Consider the following 19,929-nt stretch of genomic DNA (forward strand, 5'->3'; position numbering starts at 1 on the left):
TCCGACTGCGCGAAAGGACCTTCCAATACAAATATCTCGTGCGCAAGAAACTAGATTTTAATCAGAGCATACTGTTTCTCTCTGCTTATATATATTTTTATCCTGGTTAAATAATTTTAATTGCTTAATTGGGATGCGTACGTGACAGTAATATATGAAATGACAAGGAAACTAGTCCGGATATTAAAATACAATGAAAATATACGATGCGCCGAGGTAATTTCATTATCTCGTTTAGTTAATTAAGCACATTGCGACGGGAATATTTTATGGTTCATCTTTATTCACACGCAAATACAAATTGTTTTATTCTTCGGCCAAACTTGCTCGGTTGTAAAATATTGTAAAATAAAATAACGTCAGCATGATTTATTTCCAGAAAACAAAATGCTGTAATAAACTGATGCTTTATTACGATGATTGTCCAAGACATTGCAACATAAATTAAAGTTAATTAAGCGCTCACTCGCGAACAACTGCTACGTCTCTTTCGTGTATGAGAGAAGGAGACACGAAACAAAATGGTTATTCGTGAGTACTTGACGGCTTTCATGTAAGCCGTTTTTGCATAGTTTTGTACATAATGAGCTACATTTCATTTTAATTATTTATACGTATCTATGTATCTATGTGCGCATATAAATACACGCAAATGTTTTATACATTATATTCTCCGCATACCAATAATATGCATCGAAAACATTATACGCAGATATCTTTTTTGCGCATAAAGGGCACTATATAATTTATAATAATCATTGACACGGGACATTTAGCGCGTCCGAATTGATTAATGAATTTTGTCCCGAAATTAAATTCCACCGAGTTTCCCGATCCGCCCGGTCGTTTGTTCAAACACCCACTTTTATGACGTAAATATCGCGACGGGTTGTACGCCATACATACGGAAATAAGAATTATTTATAAATCAGTGGCCGCAGTTTCATTGTGTTATTCACAATGGGGGAAAAGCGGGAATAAAACCCGACGAATTTCGATGAACTACATTCTTCTATGTGTGTAATAACATATACGGAGATAAACATCATCCCAGTATCACTTTTAGATTCTAATAAGCACTTGATGCTATCTGAGGGAAATAAAACTTGGCGCGAAAAGCGTGGCTCGACGCTGGTCGATCTCACGCTGGTTGAAACCTCTCAAGATTCTCGTCCGGGGTGAGAAGGAGGGAGGAAGCGGGGATATCGAGCATTTTGAGATACGAATTATAAGGTCTTCTCGGCACGACAGAGTCGTTTGCAACCCTGCTGGATTACGGCAGCATCTCGGGTATCGCAAACGCTCGACTCGCCGACGCGATCGGTATCACGTACGTGCTAATCTGCAGTCGTGCGGTGTAACGGAGTTGCGTGACCATGAACAAAGACACCCTTGATCCTGGACAACGTCGCGCGATTGTCACGAATTAGGGCTGTTATCCGCGCGAACGTGCGAGCGTTGTGCGCGACGCGTGGCTTATTCGCGGTCTGCGAATCGTTCTGATTTTGCCGGCTGCTCGAATGTCGGTTAATTCGACATCGGGCCCGGGGTTGTCGCGTATTGACGAGTCGCAAATTCGACTCGCGCGTGCGTTCGCGCTGGGCAACGAAGCGCAATCGACGATAAATTCGCGGCCGCGCAATAACGCTACAAATCTGTAAGCTTCGCTCTCAGAGAAAGAGAGAGAGAGAGAGAGAGAGAGAGAGAGAGAGAGAGAGAGATTATATTTGAAATCAAACTCGCGCAGAGAGACAATTTCCGAACGTCCCTTCGTGTTTGTTCTTTATTTTAATTATTACGAAGCTAATCGCGTCGTACTTGAAAAACATGAATGTGTCGGGTTCATTTGCGATCTTGATACATTACCCCTTCATTGACGGACGTTGTTTACACGAAACGCTTCGATAATTTTCTAGGACAATGCCTTTGCACAAAGTAGCTGCAATTACATATGTATCTAGCACGTGTCGAGTCATTTGAATGCTAAAATTTTCGATGAACAAATGTTTTAATTTTCAAATAAGATTGTTTACGAATATCTTGTTTAACACGCGGAAGTATAGTTACACATACACTGATAGCGTCGTGTTATTAGTGCAATGAACTTTCATCTCCTACTCCTATTAGTCGCTATTAGTAGCTGTTTAAAAAAAGAACAGACAGAGGCTTCGTCGCGCGCCGCAGCTGAATGATTAATTTCACCAAGTCACAGATTTACGGTACTTTCGGGATAGGCGGCTTGATTTGAAGTGGCACTTTTTAAAGCGTAACGGATACTTGATTCAAGCATTTTAATGCGGAGCACGAATCTGTATTTCGATAATACCCTATTTAGCATACCGCAGGCCGAATATTGACCTGGTCAGTTCTAAATTAATCGAAAACTCAATACGCCGTTGTGTAACAAAGTGTATCGCAACTATGTATATCTTGGCTGTACAGTTATCGCTTTCGTAATCTTATCGATTCCGTCATATAGAATTTACACTTTTAAACGCTGATGACTAGATTTCCCCGACGGCGATGTCGCGCCTATAGAACGGCAATTCGACTGCGTTCGGCGCGCGTGAAAGAAGAATCCCGTCGAGAATGCATCAAAGGAATGCCTAAGAGCGTACACGCTCAAATAAATATTTCGCAATCGTTACAACCGATGCACGCTTGTCCTACATTCGCTCTAATGGTAAATATTTAAATGTAGACAAGTTGAACAGGTTCTTTGTCCCGTAACAGTTTGTTTTCCGTAATATAAGATCGCATGTCGTAACTGCGAAAGAAAGAAAAGGTTTGAGGACCGTCAAACTTTTAAATATAAAATTCCCTTGTTCTCCGTCGTGATACAATTTTTTGCCGCGCTGCAAAGTAGCTTTGCGTCGTTAATGTGTGAACTTCACAACTGCCAAAGTAAATTATTGAATCTATATATTTTACGCTCACATACACGTTGCTCTCATCAATTGCGCGTGAGTTTTAAATTAAACAAAATATCCCCTTGGTTTGCAGGAAAATCCTGAAAAATGAAGGATGACGTGGACGAGGATGATGCTGGAACGTCTTCTTCAAGCACATCCATGCTTGAAAATACCACTTCATGCGGGTAAGTCAAAGTTGCCCTCCGGATCGGCATGCTAATCGCCTTTCCGCTATCAGAGGCGCGATATGTAACGGGGATATTGCTATCAGAAGTCTTTTTAAATTTAATTCCTTCTGTTACATAAAGATACTACGTGTAGAGCATATTATCATTATTGCATAATATATTAGATAGAAATCACGTTTATTTACCAGACAATAGCGAAAATAACATTTATAGTAGGCGTCACTCTACACCCACATAAGTGTGTACACGAAAATATATAAGTATAATATGTGCTTTTTATATGTTTTTCTTCTTTGGAATATAAACAGAAAAGATTGGGCAAAATTAACCACACGTCTATGTGATCGAAAGACTAAATTTCTTTCCAGGCTTTCTAAAGAGCTTCTTATTTCAAAATTTAAAGAAGGATTGTGGTTATCTTATCTAAAAACAATGCATATAGATTCTTGTTTTGAATAAAACATTCTATGCACAAGTCATTTCGCACATGTTGCGTATGCATGCTAACACTTAAAAATACATATAAAGGAGTTATTTCCACAACGAAACTGCGCTATAAAGTGCAGTGCAGTTTATTGTTAATTCAATTATAGCTTCTTACGAATATAACCCCTGAACGATCGCTACTCTTCATGTTCGGTTAATTAATCAGCCATAAGTGCGACACATTACTGCACTCTCATCTGATCGGAAGTGCCAGCTATGTGTTACGGTACGCAGCTGAGCAAAAGGGTTCGAACTCTCCGAGTTGCTAAACGACATCGACTTCGAACGTGCAAGACTTGCATGCTCCATGTTTGCTCGGTAGACTCATGATTGTTAACGTTGAAGGGACGCAACTTTGAGCGAGACCGATGAGAAAAAAAATTTGCTCTTTGAATTTGCGCATGAATCGTGTCATCATTTTTTATAATATATAATCATAATTTATAATAATGATAAAGGTTTAACCAGTGAGGAGAAATAATACTTGGCGGAAGTGCTCGGACGGACGCGAAGGACACAATTTGTCGGAAAAATACGAGTCACAGATAGCAGAATTTTTTAATCGTTCTCTCTATTGGACCTAATGATTAGGAAATTAGCTTGTAAACGTCGGTTTATTTTTCACTTTGCCTCTTTTTCCGGTATTCACGTCGAAAACTGTCGCTATCTTACGGCTCTGATACGCTATTTAATTTTTATGTCACGCTTTAAAACTATTTCCAAACTACCGCCAGTTTACTTCGAAGGCTAGAGCGATAGAATTTCAATAGGAACTGGAAAATAGCGGTAAGTGATATGCACTGACAATTTGCGAGGCTCTTATTTCGTCAAAGTCCACGTGAAAAAATAAAATGCTGCGATATATCGAAATTGCAGACTATATCTTGTTTGTAAGCAAACATTAGGAAGAAATTTGATGTCTCGTGCATTCGATGTCGCCAGCGATCTTCGATTGCGCTGTTCAATATCGTAATAAGAGGGTTAAATGAATATTTGCTCTCGGTGATGTAGGAAGAGAGAGAGAGAGAGAGAGAGAGACAGGGGTCGGTCTACGGCCATACTGCTTGATACAAATTATTGTATTGTTGATACAAACCATTGTACTCGCGCACCGACGAAAATATACGAAATATCACGCGGAATAAAACTTTGTGCAACACGCCGCGATTATACGTTCCGTAGATCAGAACGAATTACAGTCGCACTTTGTTTGAAATACGAGTTGGGTTTCGCGGGAAACATCCGACCTGAAAACTCAAAAATATCGCATTGGACAGATCGATTATCGAGAAATTCAATGCCGCACTCGCTGCACGTTTCGAAGCGAAAATTATAATCCGTGTCCCAGTATATTCGTGAGAACTAACTGCGCAGTCCATTTTTCAAAGGTTGGCCTTCGCGCGGTTACTTTGTGATATGACTCTTGTTTGCATGCATCGTCATTAGAGAGACCCCGACGTTTTTCTTTAGTACACTTCTTATATTCGTGACCTATTTATTATAAGAGTCACAAGAAAACCCCTTCAGTGGCTCATCACCGGACGAGTCGAAACCGCGTCGTCCGGAACAATCGAATCCTAAAAATAAACCATTTTCTTTTCGATGACGAACAATAGATGAAAATAGAATCGTCGTTTGATACAGCGGCGAAAATGGGGAGATATAAGATACCCTTCATACGCATGCTCGTACAGCTAGACGTTCATTAATTCTTGCGGATTACGATTATATTTATAATCTGTGACCTATAATCTGATGATCTATAAATACTTACAATATCTCAACGTATATATGCGGTGACATTCGATAATTATACATTTTACGTGCGTGAAAATATTATTAATGCACAGATAACAATATTATAGTAACCCGTTAACCTCTGAAAATGTGTGTAAAGGAAATATTCCCGTTTCCATTATAGACATAACTTAAGAAGTACATTGTCAGCGCACGCGCGCACGAAGATACTACGAAACGAGCAGAGAGAGAGAGAGAGAGAGAGGAGGGGGGAGGAGCGAAAAAGAGAAAGAGAAGGAATCTCTATGTCGACTGCATATATATATATACACGCATTTCCAAAATTCCCTCCTTATCAGGCGACTCACGAGTCGGCCGATGTGAGCGCGGCCTTAATAATGTGTCGTTATCACGCCGGGCGCTCGCGGCACGGATAGACGCGCCGGGAGTAGACGAGGGGAGCGACGATTGGTCGTCTCGGCGAGAGGGGAAACGTTGATTGCCGGCCGAGTGGGGGTAGCGCGCTCCGTCCAGCAGTTCGCATCCGACTGCCGTAGGTTGCGTCTCGTTCGTATCACTCTCTCTTTTTCGTCGTGTGCAATCTGTGTGTACGTCTCTCTCTCTCTCTCTCTCTCTCTCTCTCTCTCTCTCTCTCTCTCTCCTCTCTCTCTCTCTCTCCGCCTCTCCTCCTCGTCCTCCCGCTGTTCCCTTACCATTCGACAGATCCTGTCTCCGGCAGAGCCGCATGATATGCCAGCTGACAGTTTCGCGAGTGTTCGCGCGAAAGGTGGTGTACGACGTCGTTGCGTCGTATCGCGGCGCGCCGCAATTTTTCGCACGGAGCTTCGTAGTTCCCTGCCGCCTATATCGTCGTCGTAAAGACGCACTACGTTGGAGAACCCTCCGACTTGTCCCGCGATCAGCCTCGCGATCACTCGAGAGCGACGGAGAGCGAACGACGGAGATGAAAAAAACGGAACATCGTGCTAGTCGGCAATTATCTCGTGCTCGTGCTTGATCGCGACGAACGCGAGGGCACGCGCACGCGCGTGCGCGAGCGCGCGCGCGCGCGCTCGCAAAGCAGCAGCCGATTGTTGATCATTGCGATCATCGACGGATCTCCGCATTTGGAATAAAGCCGCTGTCGCCACCGCTCCGCTGCACGGTGAAAACATTCGGAACATTGTGTCAAGGTCAGGCGACGGCAGTTCGCGCTTCGTGTCACCGCGCAGCGCATTTCTGCGCAACAACAGAGATAGATAGATAGATAGAGAGAGAGAGAGAGAGAGAGAGAGAGAGAGAGAGAGAGAGAGAGAGAACCGTCGCGTCCGCGATCTCGGGATCGCGATCGTTGAGAAACTCGCGGTTGTGCAATCCTGCGACTTCTTCCGATAGATCCCCCCACCTCGCGACTGCGGATCTGAGACGCGATGTCAAGCGATGTGAAGCCGGTGTTAACTTCCGGCGGGGAATTCGCGGCAAGCACCGCGCGCGTAAACAAGTGCACGGCCGGGAAATCGAGGAAGAACTGTCATCGAGAGTTCACGATCGATTGAGATCGCTCGCACGTGGCAGCATTCGCGCGCGCGCGCGCGCGCGAGCGAGCCGAAACGTACATCTGCGCTTTCGCTTCTCGATTTCTCGACAACACACCTGAATAACATAGCGCGTGGCGCGCTACATCACTTGTGAGGAGGTTACGGGCGCGCGCGCGCGCGCGGCGCCCGTAGGGAATAGCATTTATACACCGAGTCGATGTTTGTCGACGTATGGCAGCTAGAGGAAGTGACATATCGTCCCGTTGACTACGACAACGTGAAAGTGTCACGCTGCTGCTCCCGCGGGAGCAACGGAACGAGCACGGTATTACGCTTCATTGACCGGCCCAGCAGCGAGCTCGACGAACTTACGCGGCACATTTACCGGACAGAGGTGACTCTATTATCGCCGCGCCAAGAAGCGATTGTGCGGTCCCGATAAACCGTCGGGGATCCGTCTAATTTTAATTCAAGCCGACGCAAACAAACTGTCGCGATAACGCGCTGAGGAACCAAATCGAATCATCGGCTATGTGCCGTTGACAACGGCGTTGGCGACAACGACGACGACGACGCATTTCCAGACGACGCTGCGTTCTCCAATATGGCGCACGACGCCGGGATACCTGCTGCAAACCGTGATGTGCGCGCGAAATGTTTATCGATGCAACCAAGTGAGAACACTAAATAAAAGATAAACGCAGATAAGTGACACATATTTCTTTCTTTTTCTCTGGGCGTAATGACTTTTATGGCGCACGTGGCGTGAAAGCCGTCCGAAAGTAATATCCGAGAGAGAATCGTAAGAGTGCATTTAAAGGAGAGGCAAGCGCATTTCGGAATTATGGCCGAGGGAAGTGGCCGACGACGCTCCGGTCGAATGGACAATTGAGAGGACAATTCCTCCGAAGCGGACGCATGTATCTCGATAAGTGCATCTCGGAATACAACATGTGGCAGCATCAGCAGCAGCAGCAGCAGCAGCAGCAGCAGCAGCAGCAGCAGCAGCAGCAAGCGTACATGCGAGGTTTGCACACCCAGCCGAACCAACAGCAAGCTCTCCATCCGGGGATTATCGGCACCGATGACCGCACGGCACATCATCAGCAGCATCATCCTCACCATCAGCACCATCGCGCCACCACCATCATGCCGGTACCAAGGTCAGGCCATTTGTCTTATTACGAGATAAGGTCGCGGGGTGTATCAAGGTGAGCGGATATGCGTGTGTACGCTGTTAGGGATCGCGCGTCTAATCGCGCTCAGATTGGACTGCCTTATTATGGCATGGCGAACGGCGTATGCGCGAACCTCGTTAAACCCGCGGCGTATTGTTATGAATCGCCGCGCTCGTCTCTCGAGATACCACACACCGCTACCGGCTGCGCTCCGGTCGTTATTTCAGCGACGTGTTCTTTCATCAGCTCGATATCGGTCTGTTCAAACGAGAAGACGCGAGTGTCGAGTCGAGCGGAGAGTTGCCGAGAGAATTTTGTTTTCCTCCCTAAAACACACGCTCCGAGATTATGAGAGAGAGAGAGAGAGGACGGATGACCTATTTTCGTAGCGGGAAAACTACGGATTTTCGACCACCGCCGCCACCACCTTTATTCGTGTTTTGCCAGCGAAATGATATCTCTCGCGAGCGAGCCGAAAATTCGTAAACATTCATATCACTCCCCGTTATGTTCGCTATATTTTACCCGGTGTATAAATATCTAATGATCTTGTAAAACACATCTGCAACACGGACGCTAACGCTCTCGCGGTCGCGATCGCTTAGTATTTTCTTGCTAGCCGCGCGTAGCGTAATTAGCGTCCCAGCATCGCATGCGGCGATGCGACAATGCGCGATTTTAACTAGAACCAAGACAAGAGGAAACAAGAGGAAAGAAGCAAAAGGGAACTGTGTCCGAGTCGCATGATACGCGGCAAGTGGTGTATACGTCGGGTGTTACGCAGGGGTACGATTTAGGAGCACAATGGCGTGGTGATATTTTACACACATAATAACAGATAATAGCGTAACAACAGATACTACTTACCTGTCGCCTCCAACGCTCGTCGACAGATGGACTCTTGTATTTGAATCTATCCATCCGAGCGTTTACGTAGCCGTTGGGCCGGCACATATAATATGCAGATAACCGCACATAATTATAAACGTGTACTTTTATCTGGCGATTTTGTTGCCATTTTGTTACGGTTACACGCGCGCGCTTTCTCTCTCTCTCCCCTCCCTTCGTCTTCTGGTTTATCTTGAAATCACTCGAAATGACGACGTCTCCGAAACCGGTCGTGTCTTTATCCTGCGACGTCTGCCGCTTACATCTCTCACGAGTCGACTCGACGACGCCCACCTGCCTGTCGTATAAGCCCGAAAATCCGAAAAAGCCAACAGGTTGATGATAAACTTGGATATTTCGTTTCGAACAACGTCTCAAAGGGACTGGAGGGTCAGATTGCTGAAAAATCGTGCTTGTTTTTGATAATATTTTGTGACGAACTGAATAAATGTGCAAGAATGAAAATTTTAGGTACAGTTATACAACATATATGAAGAGTAGAAAAATTTTGTTTATTAACAAATACTCGTATAAATATACGATATATATAGCTGAAATATACTCTTTTTTTTTTTTTTTTTTTTCAAGTTATCGTTTTTGCAGTAATATGTCGGCTCTCGGTGATCCGATCAGAGCGAATTTTAGCTAGAAATCTTGAGGAGGCTTATCATTATCCGGCGAACCACTAGAAAAAAATATCTAACAAAATGGCAGCTATTGTTAGGAAAAAATTCAAATTTTTCAGTTCTTTCACAATAAAAAAATTAATATCTCGAAATGAAATATTTTGACGGAGTTGTCCATCATGGTTCACCTGAGAGCCACATGAACAAATATTATTGCTTTAAAATTTCAAACCAATACGAAGCTCAGTTTCGGAGAAATTACTGCAAAAAGTTGGACAATAAAATCTCGAGAAAAACGCGTTTAGAGAATTTAAATGGACGTATATCTATATGAATATTTGTTTAAAAACAAAATTTTTCTACTCTTCATATGTTATATAAATGTAAATGTAAAATGTAAAATTTTCATTCTTGCACATTTATTCAGTTCGTCGCAAAATCAAGCGTCAAAAACAAGCACGATTTTTCAGTAATCTCTGACCCTCCAGTATGTCCCCCCTTAATGTCTTTTCTGTAAGCGCTCATTACATGTGCGATGCATTCGTGTCTTGGATTCGCTGCTATTTTTTTATGCCGCACATGAAGGAAGCAAACAACGAGTAGTAGCGCGAAGATTGCTCATGAAACTATAAACCGGGGCATTATCGTATTGTCCATTTATCGTTAGATTCACCAGAGCACAATAACGTTACTCACAGCGATTGGTTATATCCAGTCGCCGTGGAAGTGAGGGAAACGACTTTCCGACGACGAGAAGAACTTGTCCCTATCGTTCTTTCGTGCAGTTGCCAGTTTTTCGTTTCCAATTAAACGTTACGCGCAATACAAAATATTGCACACGTTACGCGTTACGCATTGGCACAATTTTTCCGAAGAACTGCGAGATAAAAAGTAAATCATATGCAATATTCCCTAAGCGCACACGTGTCGGTGCTGGCGATATTTTCTTTTTCTTTTCTCGCCAAGTTAGAATTCACGTGTTATTATGTAACGACGGTTCAGATTGTCGTAGATATACGGCGTGTACAACTCGCTCGGATAATTTTATACAGATATCAGTTGAAAGTAAGACCCTGAGCAAATGAACGGTTAATAAACGTAGCCGTTGCCTAATCCGGCGCGTGCGCGCGTTTAAACAATACCCCAAGTGATAAGAAAGCAACACGCACGCGTACTACATATGCGAGCGAATCAGATAACATCAATGCGATTGCTCCGTTATCGTTCGGGTACTGCTGAAACTGGCCGGCAAATTAATGCACCTATTGTTGCTGCTCATGTGCAGCCGTGTATAAGAAGTCACGTGTTACACGCGACGGCAAAATAAACTTCTCATTTGTAGCCGAAATTACCCGAAACGTTTCCACGCATTAGTTAGTCCGTGATTGCATACAAATGGAAACGGTAAATTTCCATGGCGTATATACTTTGTTTTGTAAATTTTCGCATGTAGGCCCGTGACCAGCAATTATCTGCGTGGTCTGCGTACTCGTGGAAATTATATCGCGCTATTATCGTCGGAGAATATTTTAGAAAGGGACGTTTTGTGCCGAAAAAAAAGCACGAAACAGCTCGCTGCCGGCGTCAAACTTCAAGTCGGATCTTGTGGTCCGTTGAAATTGGATCGATCGTTATCGATTTAATAATAAACTCACATTGTAATGGTCTCGATGCCGTATCGTGGTGAAAGTAGTTTGGGTGGTATGCATGTGCAGAGACCAGAAACGCGCCATTTAATCCGACGTGCAAAAAGTCACTGGCTTCGCATTTTCGATCGATCGATTTCGTAGGGTATTTATTAGAGCAGAAAACAAATCGATGTACTGTCGTGAGCGGACGTGCATACAATCGCGGTAATCGCGAGGAACTTCTCCGGGATTCTCGTGATCCATGAGCTTGCGTTTCGCGCGCACGCCTGGCCATATGGAAATTGAAACAAACCTGCGTGTGTTTGTGCATACGTGGTACGGTCAAGTCCTGTCTGGAATCGGTGCAGACGATCCTTTGAATAAAATCTGCCGCGACAGGACGACACACCGTGCCGCAAGAACCCGCGGCTTGATTTGCATGGGGGATTAATTCAACTCGCCGACCTTTATAAGGAGCGACACGATATTTGGCATTTGACATATTCATATATTCTCTAAAAAGGGACACATCAGGCAGATTAGAATAGGATCCGTTTAGGTCCTGAAATATTAATCTGCTCGAGGCAGAAATACATGTCACTCTCAGCGTGTAGACAGCGAATATTTATTTTTTCCGAAACGCTCGCAGAAATGTCGATGAAATGTGTGTTAGTCAGAGAAACACACTACAAGGTCGTTAAGTTTAAATTAAATTTTGCAAAATAGCTGGTGGCTGTTACGGTCAAGAAAAAAATGGCAGCTCACATATTGTGATTCGGTAATCGACAAATCCGCGAGGAGCTGTACGATCGTTATGTAAAATTGATTTCCGATGATTCATGTAGACGACATTCTCGCGCGGTCATTAAATTGAATTGTGCTCTACTCGTCCACGATAATTTACACCGCGGTTATAGCGACGATTATGATTGGTTACGAGATAATTGTTTTTTTCTTTCTTTTTCTTTTTTTTTTTTTTTTTTTTCAAATTCTCCTCCGCCCTCGACGTACACACGCACACGATATTCGTCATCTTTTCGCCGAGTTTCAAAGTTGTCTCGAAACGATACGGGCAACTCTTGTACTTATCTGTAATTTATATCAGCGATCGCCGTTCGGGCGGGGCGCGTTGCACGTTGCACGTTGCACGTTGATATTTGCAAATCGTGAGTTCGAGGCGCTTCGCCTTGCAAATTCGATGCTTCCTGCATTTACAACGCCATCTCAGTATACGTTGAAAATAATTTCGACTGCAATGTTAATGCATGATCGGCTGCGTTTTCGCCCGTTCTCGCTCCACCTATCGATCCCTTGAAATCGATCTAATAAATATAAAACATCGCGCTGCATAGCCGGTCGCTCGCCGTCTCGCTGCATCGGCGTGGTGAAATCATTATAGGAATCTGTTATTGCACACGCGAAGCGCTCGCTTTTGCGTTAACGTCCTTGCTAGTCTTATCTCTTTTTCTCCTATTGTATTGTACCGTGTAGCAGCAGGCCACATAGAAGAAATTTTTAGATTCAAATCACATTGATACGTCTTTATCGCGCTACAAAAAAATACTCGTTACGTGCGCGATTGTAAAACGCACGTCGAATCGAATTTGCATCTTTTGTCGTCGGCTTCGCGATTTCGTTCAAATTCCGTTACAACCCGTTGTACAAATCGCTCCGAAAGTAAGAAGTAAAGACAAACAAAATTAGTGATACGGGCGATATCGATTTCCTTCGATCGTACGCCTCGTACAAGGACGGTTAAGGACGGTTTTCGTACGACGCAAGAAACCCTTCTGCGGCTGAAAATTTTCGAGCTGCTCGACATTACCGAGCGGTAATGTCGAGCAGCTCGATATCAGGCAGGTAATATCAGCAATATTGGCATGAACGCCCTACCTCGCGGACTTACACACGACGATAAACAAATAGACAGATCGTTCCCGATATTTTGTAAGACGCATACGTAAGTTCGCATACGGTTTACCGGGTAGAGAAACCGGCGACCCGTTCTCGCTCTGCCCTTGGAACTTTGCGCGGCTTCGCATATTCATTTCTTCGCTTGTTACGTAACACTTACACCGGCATAACGACAGCCGAAGCATCCGCCTTGGTTGTTTCACGTCCGCATTAAGAGCGAGGTTTTTTTCTTATCTTTGAAGCTCGACAGTCTTTTTCGTCGAACCGGTCTCCAAGCTCTCGCTGCATCGGATTGTTGAAACTTCCTCTGCGACTTCCTCGACTGGCTCGAACTGGATGGGTATCCTTCGCGCGTCTGTGTTGTTTTGTCGCCGATTAAGAGAGGTCCCCGGCTTATAAACAAATCAATCAATCCTTCGTAACTCGCGGAAACTTACGAGGAGACGTTACGTTTCGCCGAAACGGGGACGGTCGATGTCGTTCCGCGAACGAAAAAATCGTCGGGCACATGCATAAAGTGTTATATAAGACAAACATCTCTGATATTGACCGCTGTTATCACTGAAATGCAAAATGACGCCGCTTGTCTCCGTCATAACCGACACCGATTTAGCTGTGATCACGCCGTAAAATCTGAAAAAAGTGGTAGAGACGATTGCACTGGGCTTCCAAATGACTTCTTTGTTCCAAACTTATCGTTGTTGCTGCGTGTGTGAAAAAAGACTGAATAAACAAACGGTCGAGTAGAAGTTAGTAGTGCCCTAGTGCGTAATTCTCCCAGACACGCTGATTGCGATGCGCAATACGCAATGCAGTTGCAAAAAGCAATCATTTACGAGCGTGATAAATATTCCCTTGTGGTCTTTCCGCGGCAAACGGTAAATCGCAACCCGCGGAGCGTGTCTATAAATCGAATCAACAAAGTTCGGAGTGCCACTCGAACCGCATATTTGCATATTATGAATGCGAAAAAAGCGCGATCGACGACGCTCGGAACGAAGGGGTTAATTTCAGCCGCGGGCAAATTCAATAGCGCTCGAGGAGAGGAGAGACTTTGAACAATCGTCTTGTTTGCCGCGAGCGCCGCTCATTCGCAGTTCATTCATACTCGTCGGCGGTTATTGTCTAGACTCATTTGTACTATTGCCGGTCCGTTCGGGCTCGTCGAAATCGTCCGCGAAGACGCGCGCGACCTTCGGGACGCACATTCACCGCGTTCAAGGATGAAAGTCGAATACGAGGTCGTCTTTTTTTTCGCGATTAGCAACGTATCCATAATCCGACGATGTTAAGACAGAGATATCGATACTCGATGCGCCATGAATATCAAAAGGAGCGGTCGAAGCGCCGTCGTCGACGCTCGCGCACGCCCAAATTTTTTATACAATTGTCGAGATTCGTACGATTGTGCCAGGTGACAAGCCCAGGTGAGTCTTGGGCAAGTATAGTTGAAATTTTACGTATATTTTTGCTTCGTGTTATATTGATATTTTGCGTTACGCGAAGAAAGAATAACACGAAGAAAGAGAGACGAGCGTCGTGTGCAAAATGCTGATAATTGTGATAACAAAACGTTATTTCTTCCTCCTCCTTTGAATCCTTATTACCGTCGACGAGTCGTTGTATCATGCGATCACGCACAATGACTATACTTATATGTTCCTTTGTATCTCGAGTGACTCGGTGCACTGGTAGAAACATATAGTTGAATTAACTACAATCTCATTATATTTTATAGTTCATTTTATAGTTCATTATATTTTATAGTTTGGCGTCAACCATATTTTTATAGTTCGTGGAACCTGCAAAATATAGTAGAATAAACACAAATATATAGTCAATGATTGTCTGAAATAATTGTTTACTTACTTTTACCACATATATGGTAATTTCTCATTCACAAATATAGTGAGATTTAATATTATCATGTAGTTACATCTGTCATCATTTAGCAAATATTCTGGTAATATTGACTATATGAATGAGTTACTTTACCTACCATTTTATATCAGCATCCATACAATAAATTTAGTTTAACTTACTATAATTCTTAGTAAAAATATTATGGTAGTACTTACTATAAATATGATATTTCGGACTGTAATTTAGTTACTATATCATTATAGTATAGTTCCAAATATCATATACTTTTCTCTCAGTGTGCCACTCACGTAGGTCGTATCGGCCGGTCCGATGATCGCCCAAGTACGTTTACTCCGAGGAAGAAACTCATCTGTGTCCGCAAGCTTCGCGATCCCGTCCTGGCGTCATACGACTCGAAAATTACCGCATGAATTGTAGCTTTACGGAGGAGAAAGTGCCTCTCGGCTGTTCGTCAAACTCGGCTGTTCGTCGCAGAGCGCGACATTGCGCGAAGCAGCCTCCTCGTTTCCTTTCGAAAGGTACGAAATCGTTCCTTCATCGACACCTCGTTGGGACTAACGGAAAACTAATTAAGAGCTCGTTACAGCGGTGCTTGTAAAAATGGAGGGTTGTTTACAAAATGACTGTTCCGAACGTATAAAGCAGCTTTTTAATATTAGGTCACTAATCTATCTCGCGAATTTCACGCCAAGGTGAACACACGCGCTTCCTTTTCCTGGATAGCGCAATTTTCGCATGACCGGGGGAAGCCCTTTGGGTTTCTCCCTCAAGTTTAATTACTCTTGTCGCGTTGACCTTTTTAATGTCGCGGTGCATCAAAGGATTAGGAGAAGTTTTCAGTTTCCCCGCTAGTTCTCGGTTTTCGTAACACTCGTACGACCCTGTAAACTATATATATTCTACCTCGAGTCTCTCGATTCCCCTCTTTTACAGACAAAACGGATGTATAAGATGTCGCGGATTTATCGACCTTCCTCTCCGGCATTACTGGGCAAATTCGAGATTGATAGCTTCTCGTTGAGTTTTTTTAAAGGGAGCCATTATTTCGCAGTTTTTTTCCATCCTTTAACGTTAAAACGGCTTTAGTAGCGTATCATTCGGCGCGCAGCGTGTACCTTCGTACGATCATTTTGTAATCATTTCTCCTACTCGTAGAATCCTTCATGTGTAAGTTTCCAGACTGAATAGCCGCGCGCACGGTGCATGTAATTTAGCCGATATCAAGAGCAAGAAGCGTTTGAAAGTGACAAGCACCGTGAAAAGCCACCTGTGAAAAGCGACTGTGTGTAGGATCTTAACGATTTTAATTAATAGCGAACACGGTCTGGAGATGGTGGACGGAAACTCGTTCATTCGCGAAGCACATTCTCTCTTTCTCCCGCGCTCTCGTCGCATCGGGATTACCTCCCCGCGCGTACGTTAATTTATATCATTAATTACCTGCGAGATCTCAAAAACGTAGAAACTATTAATCTCCGCCTCGCCTCGCTCGACGATCGAGATACAGATTTCACTTTGCCGAAGACGATTTATGAAATGTGTGACATTTTAACATTATCGTTTCGCATGATTACCGTCGTAACCTTTTACGATATAATCACGGAATGTGAACTATTACTATTTCGGGGTTACATTATATATTAATATGTTTCAGCGCTGTCGAAACGTGCCGCTCGCAAATGAGCAATATATGAACAGCAGACGTGATTTTCTATCAGACAATGTCGCGTAATAACTTTCCCGAATAACACTTCTTATCGCGCGCATTCACGCTACGGAGATACGGCAGCTGCTTCGCGCGTTTCGTACGAACATACGTAACGTGTTAATCAGCGACTCGACGAACAAAGGAGGCCGCCCACCGCGAAATTTCGCTTTCCGCGTTTCCACTTAATTTCGGACTTAATTCACTCCGCATGCTGTAATCCGGCGACCCGGTGCGAACGGTCTTGAATATAATTTCTTGGTGCTTTGATAAATATTTATCGCTGAATGCCATCACGTACTATTTCCGTCAGTCCGCGATATGCATTCCCGCAAGGCTGAATATGAGAGTCGGTGGCAGTGCTTAATTTCTACGATGGGTGTTAGATCCGCGTTACGTCTGCGTTTTTCATCGGCCTCTCCTCAAGTTTAACTGAATCTGCCGGTTTGGATGAGCGCGCCGGCAAAGTTTCGAGCCGGAACATTACGAGATTGAAAAATTACGAGCCCATCGAACGTTATAGACCATAGAAGAGACCATATATTCTGTAAAAAGATTCGCGATGCTTCTTCTCTCTCTCTCTCTCTCTCTCTCTCTCTCTCTCTCTCTCTCTCTCTCTCTCTCTCTCTCTCTCTCTCTCTCTCTCGCTCTCTCTCTCTCTCTCTCTCTCTCTCTCTCTCTCTCTCTCGATATCGTAATCGAAGAAGTTCCATAGGATATTCCGAGCAAGTGTCATTTCGAAATTATCGCGTTTTCAGAAATTCCCGGAATTCCCTCGTCCGATCGATCCGATTTGTTCAGAGCCCTCTCTCTTCGACTTCGCACGTAGGCGTAATCGGCACGACTTCGTGGACGCAAAAGGCAAGGAGATTTTTACCTCGCCCGAATGAAATGAACGTGTTATCAGTGGATAGAGCGTGACGAGCTTATAATGCATTGCGCGATAACTTCGAAATATCCACACAACATCATTAGAGTGGCTGCATTCTCACGTAGTGAGGCGTCTCAGTCGGGCGTCTCAAATGTCACTGGGGTGAACAACTCAATCCCGGCTTTGTAGTTAGATCTTAGGCGACGTAAACTCATTGCTTAACCATTGCTCAGGGTATCGCGGTGCGTCGACGATACACCCCGTAATCGCGCGTAATGCTATTTCGCAGAACGCAAGGTTATTCTCATCGGCAAAGTTAGATTCTGCTGGGCGAAGCATTTTTATCAATTCGTACGCGCGCAGAAGAGCAGAATCGCTTCTCGCGATGAAAGGAATAGCCGCAGTTAAAATTTAGTGCGATCAAATTAAATTACGTCCGACAAGCTTCATCGTATTTGGAGGACGCGATCGATGCTTCGATTCTCGATAGGTGATAACATGACCCGGAATCGTCGAGAGCGGGTGAAAGCAACACTCATGGTGGCAATTTCAACGCCGAGTGGTCCCGAGTTCGAATTTTCTAACACGAAGATCGCACGAATGTTGTAAGCGTAAAGTGCAAAATCGGGCGGCCACTTTTAGCGATAGACGCACAGTGGGGGCGGGGAGAGGGGGGGGGATATCGGCCAACGTCTTCGGTGTGTGCTCTCAGCTCTATCCCGTAATAAAACATTCAATATATCTGCTAGAGAGCGCACTCCGCGCTTATTTCGCGGCAGAGAAGTTGTGCAAGGTCACGATCGAGACCTCGGCAAGGCCGCTACATTATTTTCAGTCCCGCCGTGTCAGCGTTTCGTATATTAGCGCCAAGTATTTCAGCGAAAATGCGACGCGAGGAATGGCGTGTGCCTCCACTCGAGCACGGCGTGTCGTGATTTGATACGTAATTCTTGCATACGTACTTCTTGCAGCGTATAACCTGCCTGCCGACGAAACTGATTCTATCACACACCGACCGGCCACTCGCAAGCACAAGCCTGCGAGAGCGCGAGTCGAAGAACGAGTCGCGCTCGCAGGCGCGTTACGGAAAATTAATTGGATTCTGCGCAGCGCAGTTATATCTTGTTGTTTTTGCGTCTTCTATTGCGCGCGCGCGCGCGCGCGCGTGTGTGTGTGTGTGTGTATGTGTACGTGCGAGTTTCCTTTTTTTCATTTCGTTTTCTGTCCCACTTCTTTTTAACCTCGCTCGCCACGTCACGATCTTAACGCGTACTTGTCGCCATAGTCGTCGTCAATCGGAAAATTGTCACTCATCTACCGAGCGCTAACACGCAAACGGGAACGCGAAGCGCGCGAGCGTTAGCCGCGGCAGTATTTTCAGATGGAATATTCGAGCCAAGTCTCTTGGCGGAAATGCAGTCTCGGTGTGCAATCAAAAAGTGCTTGCCACTCAGAAAGTATCAGGATGCGCACCATCACCCTCGCAACGCATTCCCCTCTGTGATACAACGACGACGTGCGGTTTCGAATTCGCAAACGCAGCGACGTTAACGCAAACGTGTTCGCAGGCGTGTGTTAACGTGACGACGCGGAGTCCGAAATAGCGCGCAATAGAGAGAGAACCATCTTCTCCTGCCGTATTATAAACCGCTCCGGATATTTCGCTAGCAGCGTGATAAGAGTCGGCGGCCACTTCTCTCGCGAATTTGCATACACAGGAAATCGCGAGATCACGTGCGTTTAAGAAACCCTTCCGATCGATTGCGCATTACCTTACTGCTGCGCGTTATCGAGACCCGATGAAACGGCGGATGTAGTCTCTCTCTCTCTCTCTCTCTCTCTCACTGTCTCTCTCGTACATTCGAGGTAAACATGTGGTAGGATTTCTCGTGGAGCATAAAATAGAGAACGATCCCTGATAGTCTTTATCTCTGATTTTTCCTCTTGATAGTTGCACCGCAGTGCGACGACTAATCGAACTTTCAAGTGGACTGATGTCGCACACACCAGTACAGCACAAACATACTCGTTTCCTGCCGCATATGTGATTACGCCGTCCTCTACCTAGGACATTGCGTTCTTAGTTACGTTCAGCAGTCTATCTCGATTACGTCACTGGCGCGCGCTCTCGCGGAAACTTCGTCGGCGACAGCCGAGAAAAATAACGAACGTATACGCCGTCTCGTCGCGTGCATATAAATGTAGCGTATATTACAGAGCGGGAGGAAACGGTCGGCGAGAAGATACCGAGAAGCACCGAGGAGCAATAAAATTTATTTACAGGTCGCACGCGATAGCGGATACTCGCCGCGGCGAATTAGCCGCCCTTCCGTATCGCATTTATTCTCGAATATCTCACTTAAACGCGGAATTA

The 19,929-nt window shown here is 44.8% G+C and overlaps 1 protein-coding gene across 4 annotated transcripts in view; it reads left to right on the forward strand.

The window, feature by feature from the left end:
• The window catches only part of LOC105182101 (circadian locomoter output cycles protein kaput), a 95,386-nt gene that overhangs the window by 19,436 nt on the left and 56,021 nt on the right, over positions 1-19,929 (forward strand). Inside the window, exons 1-2 of one of the 4 annotated variants that reach the window (XM_019840875.2) lie at positions 5,868-5,890; positions 6,719-8,024. In XM_019840875.2, coding sequence (XP_019696434.2) covers positions 7,780-8,024 — 245 coding nt within the window. In that variant the 5' untranslated portion in view covers positions 5,868-5,890; positions 6,719-7,779. Of the gene's footprint in view, positions 1-3,003; positions 3,098-5,867; positions 5,932-5,978; positions 8,025-19,929 lie in introns of those variants that run through there. The other 3 variants (XM_011139277.3, XM_019840877.2, XM_011139281.2) reach the window with 3 other exon arrangements.

This window comes from Harpegnathos saltator, unplaced genomic scaffold (genome assembly GCF_003227715.2).
Source record: "Harpegnathos saltator strain DR-91 unplaced genomic scaffold, Hsal_v8.6 scaffold4, whole genome shotgun sequence".
In the NCBI taxonomy this organism is placed as follows: Eukaryota; Metazoa; Arthropoda; class Insecta; order Hymenoptera; family Formicidae; genus Harpegnathos; species Harpegnathos saltator.